Source organism: Spermophilus citellus, assembly GCF_964194105.1.
Source record: "Spermophilus citellus genome assembly, chromosome: 7".
Taxonomy (NCBI): Eukaryota; Metazoa; Chordata; class Mammalia; order Rodentia; family Sciuridae; genus Spermophilus; species Spermophilus citellus.
This window is the reverse complement of record NC_138188.1, coordinates 29,511,063-29,525,066: the sequence shown is the minus strand read 5'-3', so window position 1 is coordinate 29,525,066 and position 14,004 is coordinate 29,511,063. Positions and strand designations below refer to the sequence as shown.

At 34.2% G+C, this 14,004-nt stretch overlaps 1 protein-coding gene across 2 annotated transcripts in view; it reads left to right on the top strand.

Moving 5' to 3' along the window:
• MRPL3 (mitochondrial ribosomal protein L3) overlaps nucleotides 1-14,004 on the top strand; it is a 45,386-nt gene that overhangs the window by 22,962 nt on the left and 8,420 nt on the right. For both annotated transcript variants that reach the window (XM_081302092.1, XM_081302091.1), the window contains exons 7-8: nucleotides 4,780-4,888; nucleotides 12,492-12,569. In XM_081302092.1, coding sequence (XP_081158218.1) covers nucleotides 4,780-4,888; nucleotides 12,492-12,569 — 187 coding nt within the window. The remainder of the gene's footprint in view (nucleotides 1-4,779; nucleotides 4,889-12,491; nucleotides 12,570-14,004) is intronic.

The following is a 14,004-nucleotide window of genomic DNA, read 5'->3' as shown; positions in this document are numbered from 1 at the left end:
TTATGCATTCCCTTCTGGAAGATTCTTACAGTCATACACTTAAGGCATTTCTCCCTTTTACTTCATTCCATGTTTTTAAACCAAAAGACATGCCCTTTATACAACATTTGGAGACTATAGAACAAAAGAAAAGAAACTAATCTTCTTTCTTTCCATGAGAGAACTAGCCAGTGACAAATTTTATGCTAACTTCTCTAGGCTGGAAATAGGAATAAATAATGCCCAATCTTTGCCCTCTATGTATTTAAAGTGTAGTAAGGAGAAATGAGCTGAGAAGCAAGGGCAATAAAATCTCCTAAATTAAATACTTCTGATTTTTTAAAATTAATTTTTGGTTTAACAAGTATAATTGATTTAAAATACACTTTAAATATTTTGCCCATCTTCAGTTAAGTCTCACCAAAGTTGGGATTTCTAATATTGTGTTCATTTAAATCTGAATTTTTTATTCATTTAGTTTATTTCTGCAGCCATTAATTTAAATTGGTAAAGAGTAATTGGTAAAGAGTAAGGAAGATAAAGTATGTGTTATGTGTAATTTTCATTAAAATGAAGAGTTTATTCTATATAATTTCCTCTTATATATAGTTTTGTATAACGATGAGGGTCTCCTTCCATTTCCATGCAATTTCCCTTCTCTCTCCCTTTCCCTCCCACCTCTCGTCCCTGTTTAATGTTAATCTTCTTCTCATGCTCTTACTCCCTGCTCTGTTCTTAGTTGCTCTCCTTATATCAAAGATGACATTTGGCATTTGTTTTTTAGGGATTGGCTAGCTTCACTTAGCATAATCTGCTCTAGTGCCATCCATTTCCCTGCAAATGCCATGATTTTATCATTTTTTAGTGCTGCGTAATACTCCATTGTGTATAAATGCCACATTTTTTTTTTATCCATTCATCTATTGAAGGGTATCTGGGTTGATTCCACAGTCTAGCTATTGCGAATTGTGCTGCTATGAACATTGATGTAGCAGTATCCCTATAGTACACTCTTTTAAGGTCTTTAGGGAATAGTCCGAGAAGGGGGATAGCTGGGTCAAATGGTGGTTCCATTCCCAGCTTTCCCAGGAATCTTCATACTGCTTTCCAAATTGGCCGCACCAATTTGCAGTCCCACCAGCAATGTACAAGTGTACCCTTTTCCCCACATCCTCGCCAGCACTTATTGTTGTTTGACTTCATAATGGCTGCCAATCTTACTGGAGTGAGATGGTATCTTAAGGTGGTTTTGATTTGCATTTCTCTGACTGCTAGAGATGGTGAGCATTTTTTCAAGTACTTGTTGATTGTTTGTATGTCCTCCTCTGAGAAGTGTCTGTTTAGGTCCTTGGCCCATTTATTGATTGGGTTATTTGTTTTCTTATTGTTTAAATTTTGAAGAGGAAGTGAGGGGATAGTGGGGGAAAAAAAAACAAGGGAGAGAAATGAAGTACAGTAGATGGGGAAGAGAGAGAAGAGGGGAGGGGAGGGGGGATAGTAGAGGATAGGAAAGGCAGCAGAATACAACAGACACTAGTATGGCAGTATGTAAAAACGTGGATGTGTAACCGATGTGATTCTGCAATCTGTATATGGGGGGAAAATGGGAGTTCATAACCCACTTGAATCAAATGTATGAAATATGATATGTCAAGAGCTATGTAATGTTTTGAACAACTAATAATAAAAAAAAGAGTTTATTCTATATGAACCGAAAATGTTATACTTGAAATGTGCCTGGGAGTACTAAGTATAGCTTAGTTCATTTCTTTTTTTTTTTTTTTAGAAAGAGTGAGAGAGGAGAGAGAGAGAGAGAGAGAGAGAGAGAGAGAGAGAGAGAGAGAGAATTTTTAATGTTTATTTTTTAGTTCTCGGCGGACACAACATCTTTGTTGGTATGTGGTGCCGAGGATCGAACCCGGGCCACACGCATGCCAGGCGAGCGTGCTACCGCTTGAGCCACATCCCCAGCGCAAGCTTAGTTCATTTCTTACTTCTATTTTATTTTTGTTGTTGGATGATAATTGAGAGAAGTAAAAATATAGATACCTGTACCACCCATGGAGCAACAGGTGCACTCTATTCTCCCTAAACTGAATTAAACCAGTAATTTGTCATGTCATTTGTGTTTTATCCTGTTGTTTAAAGGTTATCTACTGAAGAGATTCCCATTATACACAGTATAACTACATGATGTATTCTAGAACTAGATTGAAAAACAATCTGTAATTAGCAGACAGATAATTAGTACTTTAAGGATACCACTTTTATTTTGTAATCATTTACTCTTAAAATGAGCTCAGTTTCTTCTGTAATTTACCTGGCATATATTTTATTTCATTCACATTATCTTTTTAAGAGATAACCAGTTTGAGAACTCAGAACTAGAAAACTTTCTAGCAAAAATGACCAGGGCTCAAATGTGACATTTTTAAGAAATATTCATTTTAGAGTGGTATTACTGGTCCCTCTCTCCAGTTTTTTCTTTTAAGTGTTATTTGCCAAATGATAGCATGAGTCCATTGACTCTTAGTTTTTGTTGTTGTTTTTGTTTTTAATTGCAAGTACCTTATTTTTCATGTGTGTTCTAAAATTCATTATTAAACAGAAATATTTGTTAAATTTCTGAAGCATAATTTCAGTAAAGTATTTAATTACCAGAAATTATCTTCTTACATGTTAATCTCTATAAAATTATATAGTTTTTTAGTGAATATCTATTTTTAGGTCTTTAAATGAGGAATAAGCATTATTTCGATTTTTTTGAGGTAAAAAAAGAGTATGTGCATAGCTTCAAAGTATGTTCACTTGATTGATGTAAAGAAAGTGGTGTAAGCTACATTCATAAACAACCAACTTTTGATGTGTTATTTGATAATGTCTATCTGTTGGGTTCTACACATAATTTATAATTGTTTTTATGTTGAATTCTTGATATATCTAAAGCAGACTGTTTTATTCATATAGGCTTTCTTCAGTCCATCCTCTCTGATAAGTCTGTGTTAACAAATGTATAGCATGCCTTGGTTTTCATAATCTTTTTCTTTTGGTCCTTTTTGTAATAGGCCTGTAATCATAGCTAACTTCGTTGAGATTAAAGAATGCTGCATTAAAAATATATTGACATTTTTTAAACAGTTTGCATGAAGCTAGATGCAAATAGTTGTAATTATTTGATATGTTTCACATGTTTACCCGGATGGATAGGTTTCCCCTGGTATCTGTTTCCCTTTTAAATTTCATTTTGAAGAAAACAGGTTGTGTGAGTTTCCCATGGTCTGGATTTTGTTGGTTAAATCTCTATGATGTAGTTAAACTTCTCCTTTGTTCTCCATATTTCCAGAAATTTGTAGCAAGATCTAGAGGCCAAATTATATTCAGATTTGTTTTGTTTTATTTTGGTAAGACAGCTTCAAAAGTGATGTTGAAGAAGTGCAAAAGAAAAAAAAATATATTGACATATTAATCTAATGAAAGGTGGGGAAAAAACCTTCATCTTAGGAGTATGTAAAAACATTTCTGGTACAATCTTATAATTCCTCCTGGCTTTTGCATTGTATCATTTGTATTGATGCATTTGACATTCAAAGACACACTTTAATAATTCTTGAATCTAAGTATTGCCTGCTCTCTACCTGCATCTTATACTGTTTCTCTAGCCAACAGAATTTGAAAATAAAATCATTTCATTTAAAAATGAGTTTTTATTTTAAAAAGAAATTTTGGGTGCTGGGGCTATAGCTCAGTGGCAGAGTGCTTGCTTAGCACATGTGAGGCACTGGGTTTGATCCTAAATAAATAAAAGCCAGATGTCCATCTACAACTGTAAAAAATTTTTTTAAAAAAATTTTGTTCTCTGAATTTCTCCATTGGTTTCCCGTTTAACCTTGAGAGCAAGAACCTTAGCATTTAGAGCATTTTGATTGTTTTATTTAGTGCTTTATTATAATAATTATATATTGCTATCTAATATGTAACCTTTATAAAACATAATAGCTTAAAATAATAAACATTACCTCATAGTTTCTGTGGTCAGAAAGCCTGGTACAGCTTACCTTGGTGTCTGGTTCATGGTCTTTCACAAAGCTGCAATCAAGGAGTTAGCCAGGGCAGCCGTCATCTCAGGGTTTGACTCAGGGAGAATCTGCCTCCAAGTTTACTAACATGGTAGTTGGCAAGTCTTGGGACCTCAGTTATTGACTGGTCCTCAGTTATATGCTAGTCCCATGTCTCAGATGATAGCAGTTGGGTTCCTTCATCTTAGCAAGCAAGAGAATACCAAGATGAAAAGAATAGTCTCTTTGTAACCAAATCTCAAAAGTGACTTCTCATTGCTGTAGCCATATTTTGTTCATTAGAAATGAGTCCCTAGACCCACCCAGACTCATGGGAAGAGAATTAAGTGAGGGCCTGAGTACCAGGAGATGGGCAATCTTTAGGGTTCATCTTAATGGCTGCTTACCATGTGTGTAATATAGTACTTTGAAACTTCTAGAACTTTATCACTTTTACTGTATCATCTTCACAAGATTATGGTAGTAAAAAATTTTGTTCAGATAAAAGTTGATGTGCTTATCTTGCTATCTCATAATCTTGAATTAATCATTTTGTATAGAATTAGACTCGAGGAGGAGGTAAAACTTTGACAGAGAATGTTCATTTGCAGTTTTGCTTGAATAGCCTTTTCTAGTTATTTAGATAAGAAGCTTTGTGCAAACTTTAAGGTACTATCAAGAAAGTATACAATTGGGAATTTTTACACTCTATTCTTATGTAAATTCTAATGTTTGTTTTGTTCAGTATTGGTAAAGGTTTTCAAGGTGTCATGAAAAGATGGGGATTTAAAGGCCAGCCTGCCACTCATGGTCAAACGAAAACCCATAGGCGACCTGGAGCTATTTCAACTGGTGTAAGTATAGAGTGATGCTGTTTTTAATGCTGTTGCGTTTTGTACCTGTCGTGCTCAGTCTTTGCTTTAGATCAAGTTACATAATTTTAATCTGACTCCAGGTGGAGTTACCTTTTTGTGAGTCACCTTTTTGTGGATCGTAGACTCAGTCATTTTCCAGAGCTATAGTTTTGTTCTGCATATTCCTAGTACCTTCCTCCCTACTTTCCCATTCCCTTCTCTGTGTTTTGTATGAGACATTGAAGCCATCTATAAAAATAAGACATCTTTCTAGCTGGCCTCACTGCTTCCTCCACACATTCATTTTGCCTTAAAGAAAACAGTTGGGAAAGATTGTCAAGGAAAATACCATGGTAAAGAGAAAAGAAGTAATAAGAAATAAATAATAAGAGATATGATATGGAGAAAAGACCCTTTATGTTGCAAATTTAATCTTACTCTCCAAGTAGTGTAACATAAAGTGCCTAAAGAGATTTTGTTCTTTGGAGCCCTAGGGTAATGCAAGGTCAGCCACTAAATGTTGGTAATGTATTCTATTTCTTTCAAAATAAGAGGAATACAGATTAAAGCTACTCTGAGATACTATGTTCTCACCTAGCAGATTGTATTATCAAGCTGCTTAATTTTTGTCATATTGTCTAATGAAGGGTGTTAAAATATGTTAGCAAAAATGTAAGAAAACAGACACTCTCATACATCCCTGATGGGAATACAAAATAGTACAGCCCTTAGGAAGGAAAATGTGACAATATTTAATAAAACAACATAGGCATTTATGCTTGTCAAAGCAATCCTACTTCTAGGGTTTATATTTTTGCAAAAAGAAGGGCCAGGAAGATAAACTAGAAACTAAGGTATTGCTTACCTACAAGGGATGGATAGAAATAGTGTGGAAGGGCCTAAGAGTGCAGGAATGACACTTTATTGGGTAGACTTTTCAGTTATACTTTTTACTTCTGAAAACATATTGTTGTTTTACATTTTCAAAATAAAAACAATGATAAAAGGGGAAATAGATAATGGAATATAATTACAAAATGAACTTAAGTGTTTCAGATGAATAATAACTACACTGAAGAGGGAGGGGAAAAAACCCTAATAACTCAAGTAACTTTTAAACACAGTAGTTTAGTATATACCTGTAGTATATAATTTTAAATTGTACTCTGTACAAATATTAAATTCTAGTTAGGCTTGGTTTTTGCTATGGTATCAGCAGGTCTGAAGTAATTTTCTGTGAATTGGATGATTGAGAAGTTAAGTAAATTATTGATATGTGGGAGCCAGGTTTTTAACAGTATATTAAGGGAGGTCATTAAGCCATGAAATGGGGGAAATTATAATGAACTCTATAGTGTTGAATTTTAATTATTGGTATCTTTATGTAATTTATTCACTCTGTGAGTAAATAAAAAGAAATAGATGTAAGTGTGAGTATGTTATTTATATCTTAGCTCTGACTGCTAGAAAGACCTGAAAGCAAAAATATTCCATTGCAATGAGCATACCTAGGGCTCAGATCTTGATTTCTAAAGACTGTTCCCCACTGAAAAGAATTCCTTAAATAATCGGCTTATTTAATAATACATGGGACTGGAAGACACAAAACAAACTCAACACATCTTATCCAAGAAAACGAGGAAGTGCTTAAAAAATGACAGACACACAGAAAGAACATAGAAGCCAGCCTAAACAGGCTGAAACAGATTGGGCTTAAAATTTAAAAATTATAGTAAAAGAATTCATCAAATAAAATTAGAGTTCATGAGTCCACACTATAATAATCAACTGAATGAATAGGTGAATAAATGATAGGTTAAAGGGGGAATGCTCTTCCTTACAGTATAATGCCATTTAACATAGAAGGAATGATAGATTTAGAGTGTCACTGTTTGGCAGTCATTATAGAAATAAATGATTCAGCCCAACATGTATAGATGCTAAAACAAATGGTAAACAAATTGATGGGTACTAGATATATACATAGTCTGAAAACTAATAACCTTGGAAGGGATTAACCTACATAACACATTTTTATCTAGGTAATCAGTTATACATCACCAGTAGTTAGATAAACCAGCATAATGTACCTCCTGATAAGGTTCCCAGAAATGAACACACCATCATTTGATTCCTACCAAAATGCATCTGCCTGAATCTGATCATTGGAAAACATCAGACAAACCCAAAGTGAGCAATACTCTACAAAATATAATTGGTTTGTAGCCTTCAACAATGTTCAGGGTCATGAAAGACAAGGAAAGACTGAGGAGCTGTTCCAGATTTAAGGAGGCTAGAGATAGGACAACTAAGTGCAATTTGTAACTGCAAAGTGGATCTTGAACTCGGAAAACAATAGCTTATAAACAATATTATTGAGCCAGGCACAGCGGAACATGCCTATAATTCCAGCTCTCAGGAGGCTGAGGCCACAAGAATTAATGAGTTCAAAGCCAAATCTAGGCAACATAGTGAAACACTGTCTCAGAGACCTGAAAGACAAAGAGAGAGAGAAAGAATATTATTGGAACAGACGGCAAAATTATAATAGATATGATAATAGTGTTTAATTTTCTGAGTTTTATAATTGTACTGTGGTTACATAAGAGAATATCCTTGTTCTTAGGAAATACTTATAAATAAACAAGCATAATGTTTGCCACCTAATTTCAAATGACCTAGGGAAAGATGTAGAGAGAGTAGATAGTGTAAAGCAAGTGGGACAGCATAAACAAAAGGTAAATTAGGGTAAAGAGTATCAGAATTCTTAAAGAGTATAAGAATTTATGTTGCTGCTCTTTTTAAACTTAAATCATGAAATTATACATTATAAAAATTAGGTAGATCAAAGACAAATTTAAGAGCTAAAACTATAAAACATTTTTGAAAAAACAGGAGTAAATATTCATGCCCTAAGAGGCAAAAGCCTTAGATACAATACCATAATAACAAGGAGCAAAAGAAAATGTATTACATTTCATCACCAAAATTTAAAACTACAAATGCATCAAGATATGAAAAGACAACTCACAGAATGGAAGAAAATATTTGTAAATCATGTATCTGATAAGACTTATATCCAAATATATAAGGAACTTTTACAACCAGTAGTCCAGAGGTAACCCAATTAAAAGTGGGCAAAGGACCTGAATAGACAGTTTGTCAAAGAAGATACATAATTGGCCAGTAAGCATGTAAAAAGATGCTCAATGTCTTTAATCATTAGGAAAATGTAAATCAAAACCACAATGAGATAACAACTTTTATGCCCTAGGATGACTATAACTTAAAAGACCTATAATAACATATGTTAGCATGGGATGTAGAGAAATTGCAACTCTCATATGTTGAATGCAGGAATATAAGATGATACCACCACTAAACGTTAAACATAGAGTTATTGTATGACCTAGTAATTATTTTTTTTTAATTGAAGCATTAGTTGTTCACAGTGGTTGGGTTCATTTTGACAAAATCATACATGCCTGGAGTTTAATTTACTCCATTTTGGTCCTGATTCCCCACCCTTTCCCCTGCCCCTTTCTTTCCCCTGTTCCCCTTCCTCTGCTCATTTTCCTTTCACTCATTTGTTTGTGTTTGTTTATTTATTGGTAACAGCAAGTGAACCCAGGGGTGTTTAACCACTTGGCCACATTCCCAGTCCTTTTTGTGTTTTTTTTTTTAATTGTGAGACAAGATTTCACTAAATTGTTTACTGCCTCACTGAACTGCTGAGGCTGGCCTTGAACTTGGAATCCTTCTGGTTTAGCCTCCCTAGTCACTGGTATTATGGGTGTGCACCACCATGCCTGGCTCATTTATTTATTTGTGATTGATCCTTTCTATATATACATAAAGGTTGAATTCATTATGGTATATTTATTTATGCATATAACATAATTTTGTTCATTTCATTTCCCATTTCCTCTCCTTTCCCATCCCTCTTCCCTCCCTGTAGATATCCTTCTGCTACTCCACTGAAAATCCCTTAATGATATCCAATCCCCTCCCCTTTTCCCCTTATTTTGTCTGGCTCCCACTTAAGAGAGAAAACATTTGAGCCTTGATTTTGTGAGTCTGACTTATTTCATTTAGCATGATGTTCTTGTTCCATCCATGGCAAATACCATAATTTTGTTGTTCTTTATGGCTGAGTAAAGACTCATATATACCACATTTTCTTAATCCATTCACCTATGATGGGGATCTGGGCTGATTCCATAATTTGGTTATGGTGAAGAGTTCTGCTGTATCTTATAGTATTCTGATTTTAGTTCTTTTGGATAAAAACCAAGGAGTGGGATAGCTGATTCATATGGTATTCCATTTCTTGTTTTTTGGGAGATCTCCACATTGTTTTCCAGAGTAGTTGAACTAATTTGCAATCCCACTAGCAATGTATGAATCTACCTTTTCCCCAACATTCTTACCAGGATTTATTATTATTTATATTCTATCATTGACTGGAATGAGATGAAATATCAGAGTAGTGTTGATTTGCATTTACTGGACTGCTAGAGATATCAAACTACATATATATATATATATATATATATATATATATATATATATATATATATTTCTTGGCCATTTGTGTTTCTTTAAAAAAAAAAAAAAGATCTGTTCTTTTGCCCATTTATTGACTGGGTTTTTTGGGTTTTGGGTGTTAAGTTTTTTTGAGTTCTTTATATGTTAAATGTTAATCCACTGTCAGAGAAATAGCTGGCAAAGATTTTCTTCCATTCTGTAGACTCTCTTCATGTTCTTGTTTCCTTTGCTGCGCAGAAGATTTTGATATGATGGCATTCATTTATTTATCCTTGGTTTCATTTCTTGAGCTCTAGGGCTTTTAAAGAAGTCAGTACCTGGAGTGTTGATTTTTCTAGCAGAAGAAAACGTGTATCTATTCCATGAGATACTGAGAAGAAAGTAAATTCTGTTGTTTTAGGGCAAAATGTTCTGTAGATGCCTGTTAGTTCCATTGATTTTATGTTTGGATGACCTCTCTATTGATGATAAGGATGTGTTGAAATCACCCTGAAATCATTGTATTGGGATCTATCTGGGATTTAACATCAAGAAGTACTTTATTTTATATGTTAGGTACACTGACATTTCAGGCATATATATTTACTATCATTATATCTTCTTGTTGCATCATTCCTTTGTCTCTTCTGATTAATTTTTGGGGGGTGGAGGTGGGGGGTTGTGGCTCCATGGTAGAGCACTTGCCTAGCATGTGTGAGACACTGGGTTTGAGTCTCAGCACCACATAAGTAAAAAATAAAGATATTGTATTCATCTACAACTAAAAATATTTAGAGGGAAAAAAACGGGCATTTAACCATTAAGCCACATCCTTTTTAGTTTTTATTTTGAGACAGGGTCTTGCTAAGTTGCTGAGGCTAAGCTCAAACTTAAAATCCTCCTGCCATAGCTTTCCAAGTCACTGGGATTATAGACATAATCAGCACTTTTGATTGTTTTTTATTGTAAAATTTGCCAGGTACAGGGTGCTTGTTTTCATACTCCATTTGCATGGAATATTTTTTGTATCCTTTTACTTTTACCTTGTGGGTGTTTTTGCCTATAAGTCAAGCCTCTTGCAAAGAGCATATAATTAGATCTTGCTTTTTAATACATTTTGCTAATATCTCTCTCTCTCTCTCTCTCTCTCTCTATATATATATATATATATATATATATATATATATATGGATTCAACCACTGAGCCACATCCCCAGCCCTATTTTGTATTTTATTTAGAGGCAGATTTACACTGAGTTGATTAGTTGCTTAGTGTGACTGAGGCTGGCTTTGAATCCACAATCCTCCTTTCTCTGCCTCCCAAACCGCTAGGATTCCAGGCATGCACCACTGCACGGGCTCTGTCTTTTAATGGGGGAAATTGAGACCATTTACATTCACAGTTGTTATGGATACATGTGTATTGTTTCTTGACATTTTGGTTTGTTTGCTAATTAATTAATTTGATTCATTTTGATAGTTGTTCTTCTAGTGATCTTCATCTCTTTGGGAGCTTTGGAGTTCATTTTTGTGTTCCTCTGTCTGTAGCATATCTTTGAGTATTCATTGGGATGCTGGCTTTGTGATGACCCAGAAATTCTACTCCTAAGTTTGTACTCAAAACATACACACTAAATTCATATATGAATATTTAGAATATTAATATTCATAATAATACCCCCAGTCAAAACAGTTTAGATATTTATCTCTACAATAGAATATTATTTAGCAGTGGAATGAAGTGAAGCATTAATACATAGTACAGCATGAATGAACCTTGAAAACATTATGTCAAGTTGAAAAAGACTACATCATTTATGATTCCACTTATATGAACTGTCCGACCTTGGCAAATCTATGAAGACAAAATTAGGTCAGTGATTGCAAAAAAGCTGTGGGGATTGCTGGGAATGGCCACAAATGAGTATGGGTTTTTGTTTTGGCTTGATGAAAATATTCTAAAATTGATTGTGGTAATATACAACTCTCTAAAAACATCAAATTGTTTAAAGGGGTGAAATGTGTGGTATGTGAATTATATCTTAACAAAGCTCTTTAAAAAATTAGGCATATAGAGGAACCTACTCTTATGACTGGAATGAGATATTTATCTTGAAATACTTGTACTGTTTATATACTTTCCTTAAGGATTAGCTAATAAATGACTTTGTAATCCTAAGAATGAGGTTATACTTTAAATGAGAGTATAAATTTAACTAAGGAGGCTGAATTAGTCCTTTTTTAGTAATGTTAAATACAGTGCTTATCAAACCATATATATGTAGAATACTTGATCTATTATACTCAGAATTGTCTTTGGAGTTATGTTGGTTACATAGTAACCAACTCTGAAACTATGATGAGTCACTTCTACTGGGAGTTTCACCTGTTCCTGTGAGTAGCTGATAGAAGAGTGTTTAGTCTAAGAATTCATGTCATGAGAAACCTTCCATTTTAGCTGTAATTCAGATTTGTTTCCTTAGATGTATAATTATTAGCCATTATCAGAGACTGCGTGAAGTTGTTTAATTTATTTGAATCAAAGACAACTAAGACAAGCTATTCCAGTAACTAATTCTGACCTTGAAGCATTTGGGTAAGGAAAGTGACATCAAAAGCAAGGAGGAGTAGCACCATTCCAGCAGCAGTAGCGTGGATTAAGTCAGTTAATACAGAAGATTACCTGAAAACAGGCTAGGCAGACTTTTTCTTCAGGTGGTGATTTGATATGTGTGTATTCTTTCTTTCTTTCTTCCTTCCTTCTTTCTTTCCTTCCTTCCTTCACCTTTACCTTTACCTTTACCTTTACCTCTTAACCGGTATTAGGTCAGTTACTATTCTCATTACTGAGTTTGTATCCTAATTCTGTTTCTAAGTCCCTATTTATTTTGTTAGTCTAATCAAATTTGGAATGGAAATCCTCTAGTAGTAAGTACATTTCAATCTCAATTCTTTATTAGGCTTAGCAGAATAGGGGGAAAAAAAAACCTTAAAATTCCTAGTCTTAGTTGATGTTACGATTTGACCAATACTGTTTGAAGTAAAGAGTTTTGAAAACTTTGGTTCTCTCATTTAGGATGTTGCCAGAGTCTGGCCTGGAACTAAAATGCCTGGACAAATGGGAAACATAGATAGGACATCATTTGGACTGAAAGTAAGTTTGTAAAATGGTTCTTTTAAAAATAAATTAGGTAAATGCAAAGGCATCAAAGTATGTATTTAATGTGTATTTATGTACTGCTGTTCTAATAGGCTTTATGATAATTAAGAGGTAGAAGATGCATGAGTTGAGTTGTATTGTGGGTAGTCATGGTAGTAATACTGGTAGTATTTATTTAATTTAACATCCAAGCCATAGACTGTACAGTCATTAAGAAGGAAAAAAATCAGTGACCTGCTATTTGACCTGGAAGATTTCACAAGATATTATATGAAAAAAAGGTAAGAATCAGAACATTAGGTTTAATACTCTATTTTTATAAAGAAATGAGCAGAAGCTTCCGATATGTACATATTGCTATGCTGTTATATAGTCGCAGAGAAAAGTGGAGAGGTTGTATTCCAGATTGTCTGAGGTTATATGTCAGAAGTGTGGGTGGACAGATGGTTTTGAGTAAGGAGAGAGGAGACTAATCAAAATTGAGTGAAAAAAAAAAAAATAACACTGCAAAAGGATTGCAAAAAGATACATTTATATGTACTTATGTGTATGTGTGTATTTTAAAGAGGGGAAGTTATGTTCTCAACTAACTTGAAAAATGTATGTAATTGCTAAATGAAAATGAGTTGTACTATAATGAGTGCTGTGTCGTTTCATTTTTTATATTAAAACAACTACTGTTTATATATGTATGCATATATATTTCAAAACATGGAAAGTACAAAGAAAATAAACACCCATAGAAACAGCACCCAAAAATAATTACTAACCAATACATGTTCTTCCAGTCTCTGTTCTACATACATCTTATATGTGATTTGTTTTCAAATTTTATATAACTAAATTGTATTAGGATTCTCCTGAGAGAGATGGATGAATGAATGGTTAGATAGACTGATAGTTAGATAAATGATGTGATACATTCATAAAAGGATATTTGAGGGGAATTGGCTCACATGATTATTGAGTCTGAAAAGTCCTACAACAGGTTAGCTGCAAGGTGGAACTTCTGGGATCCCTGTATCCTGGCTTAGTCCAAAAGCCTCCAAACCAGGGAACCCAGTGATGGAATTCTCAGTCAAGACAGAAAACCTGAGAATTGGGCAGGGAGATGTGAAGGGATGGTGGTGCTGCTGATATAAGTACTAGAGTCCAAGGTCCAGAGAGCCTAGAATTCTAATTAATATGTAAGGCAATGTCCTGGCTGCGGGAGAGAAGAAATATTTTTCTTTGACTTTTTTTGTTTTGAAGGGGAGTAGGGTAGGCATGCAGCCATTTGGACAGTGCTCACCTACATTGGGCAAGGAATCTTCCATACTCAGTCCATGCACTTTCAGGAAATGTCCTCACAGATTCACCCAAAAGTGATGCTTTTCTAGTTCTCATAGTAGTCAAAAGTTGAATTAACCATCAGATAAATCTAAGACTT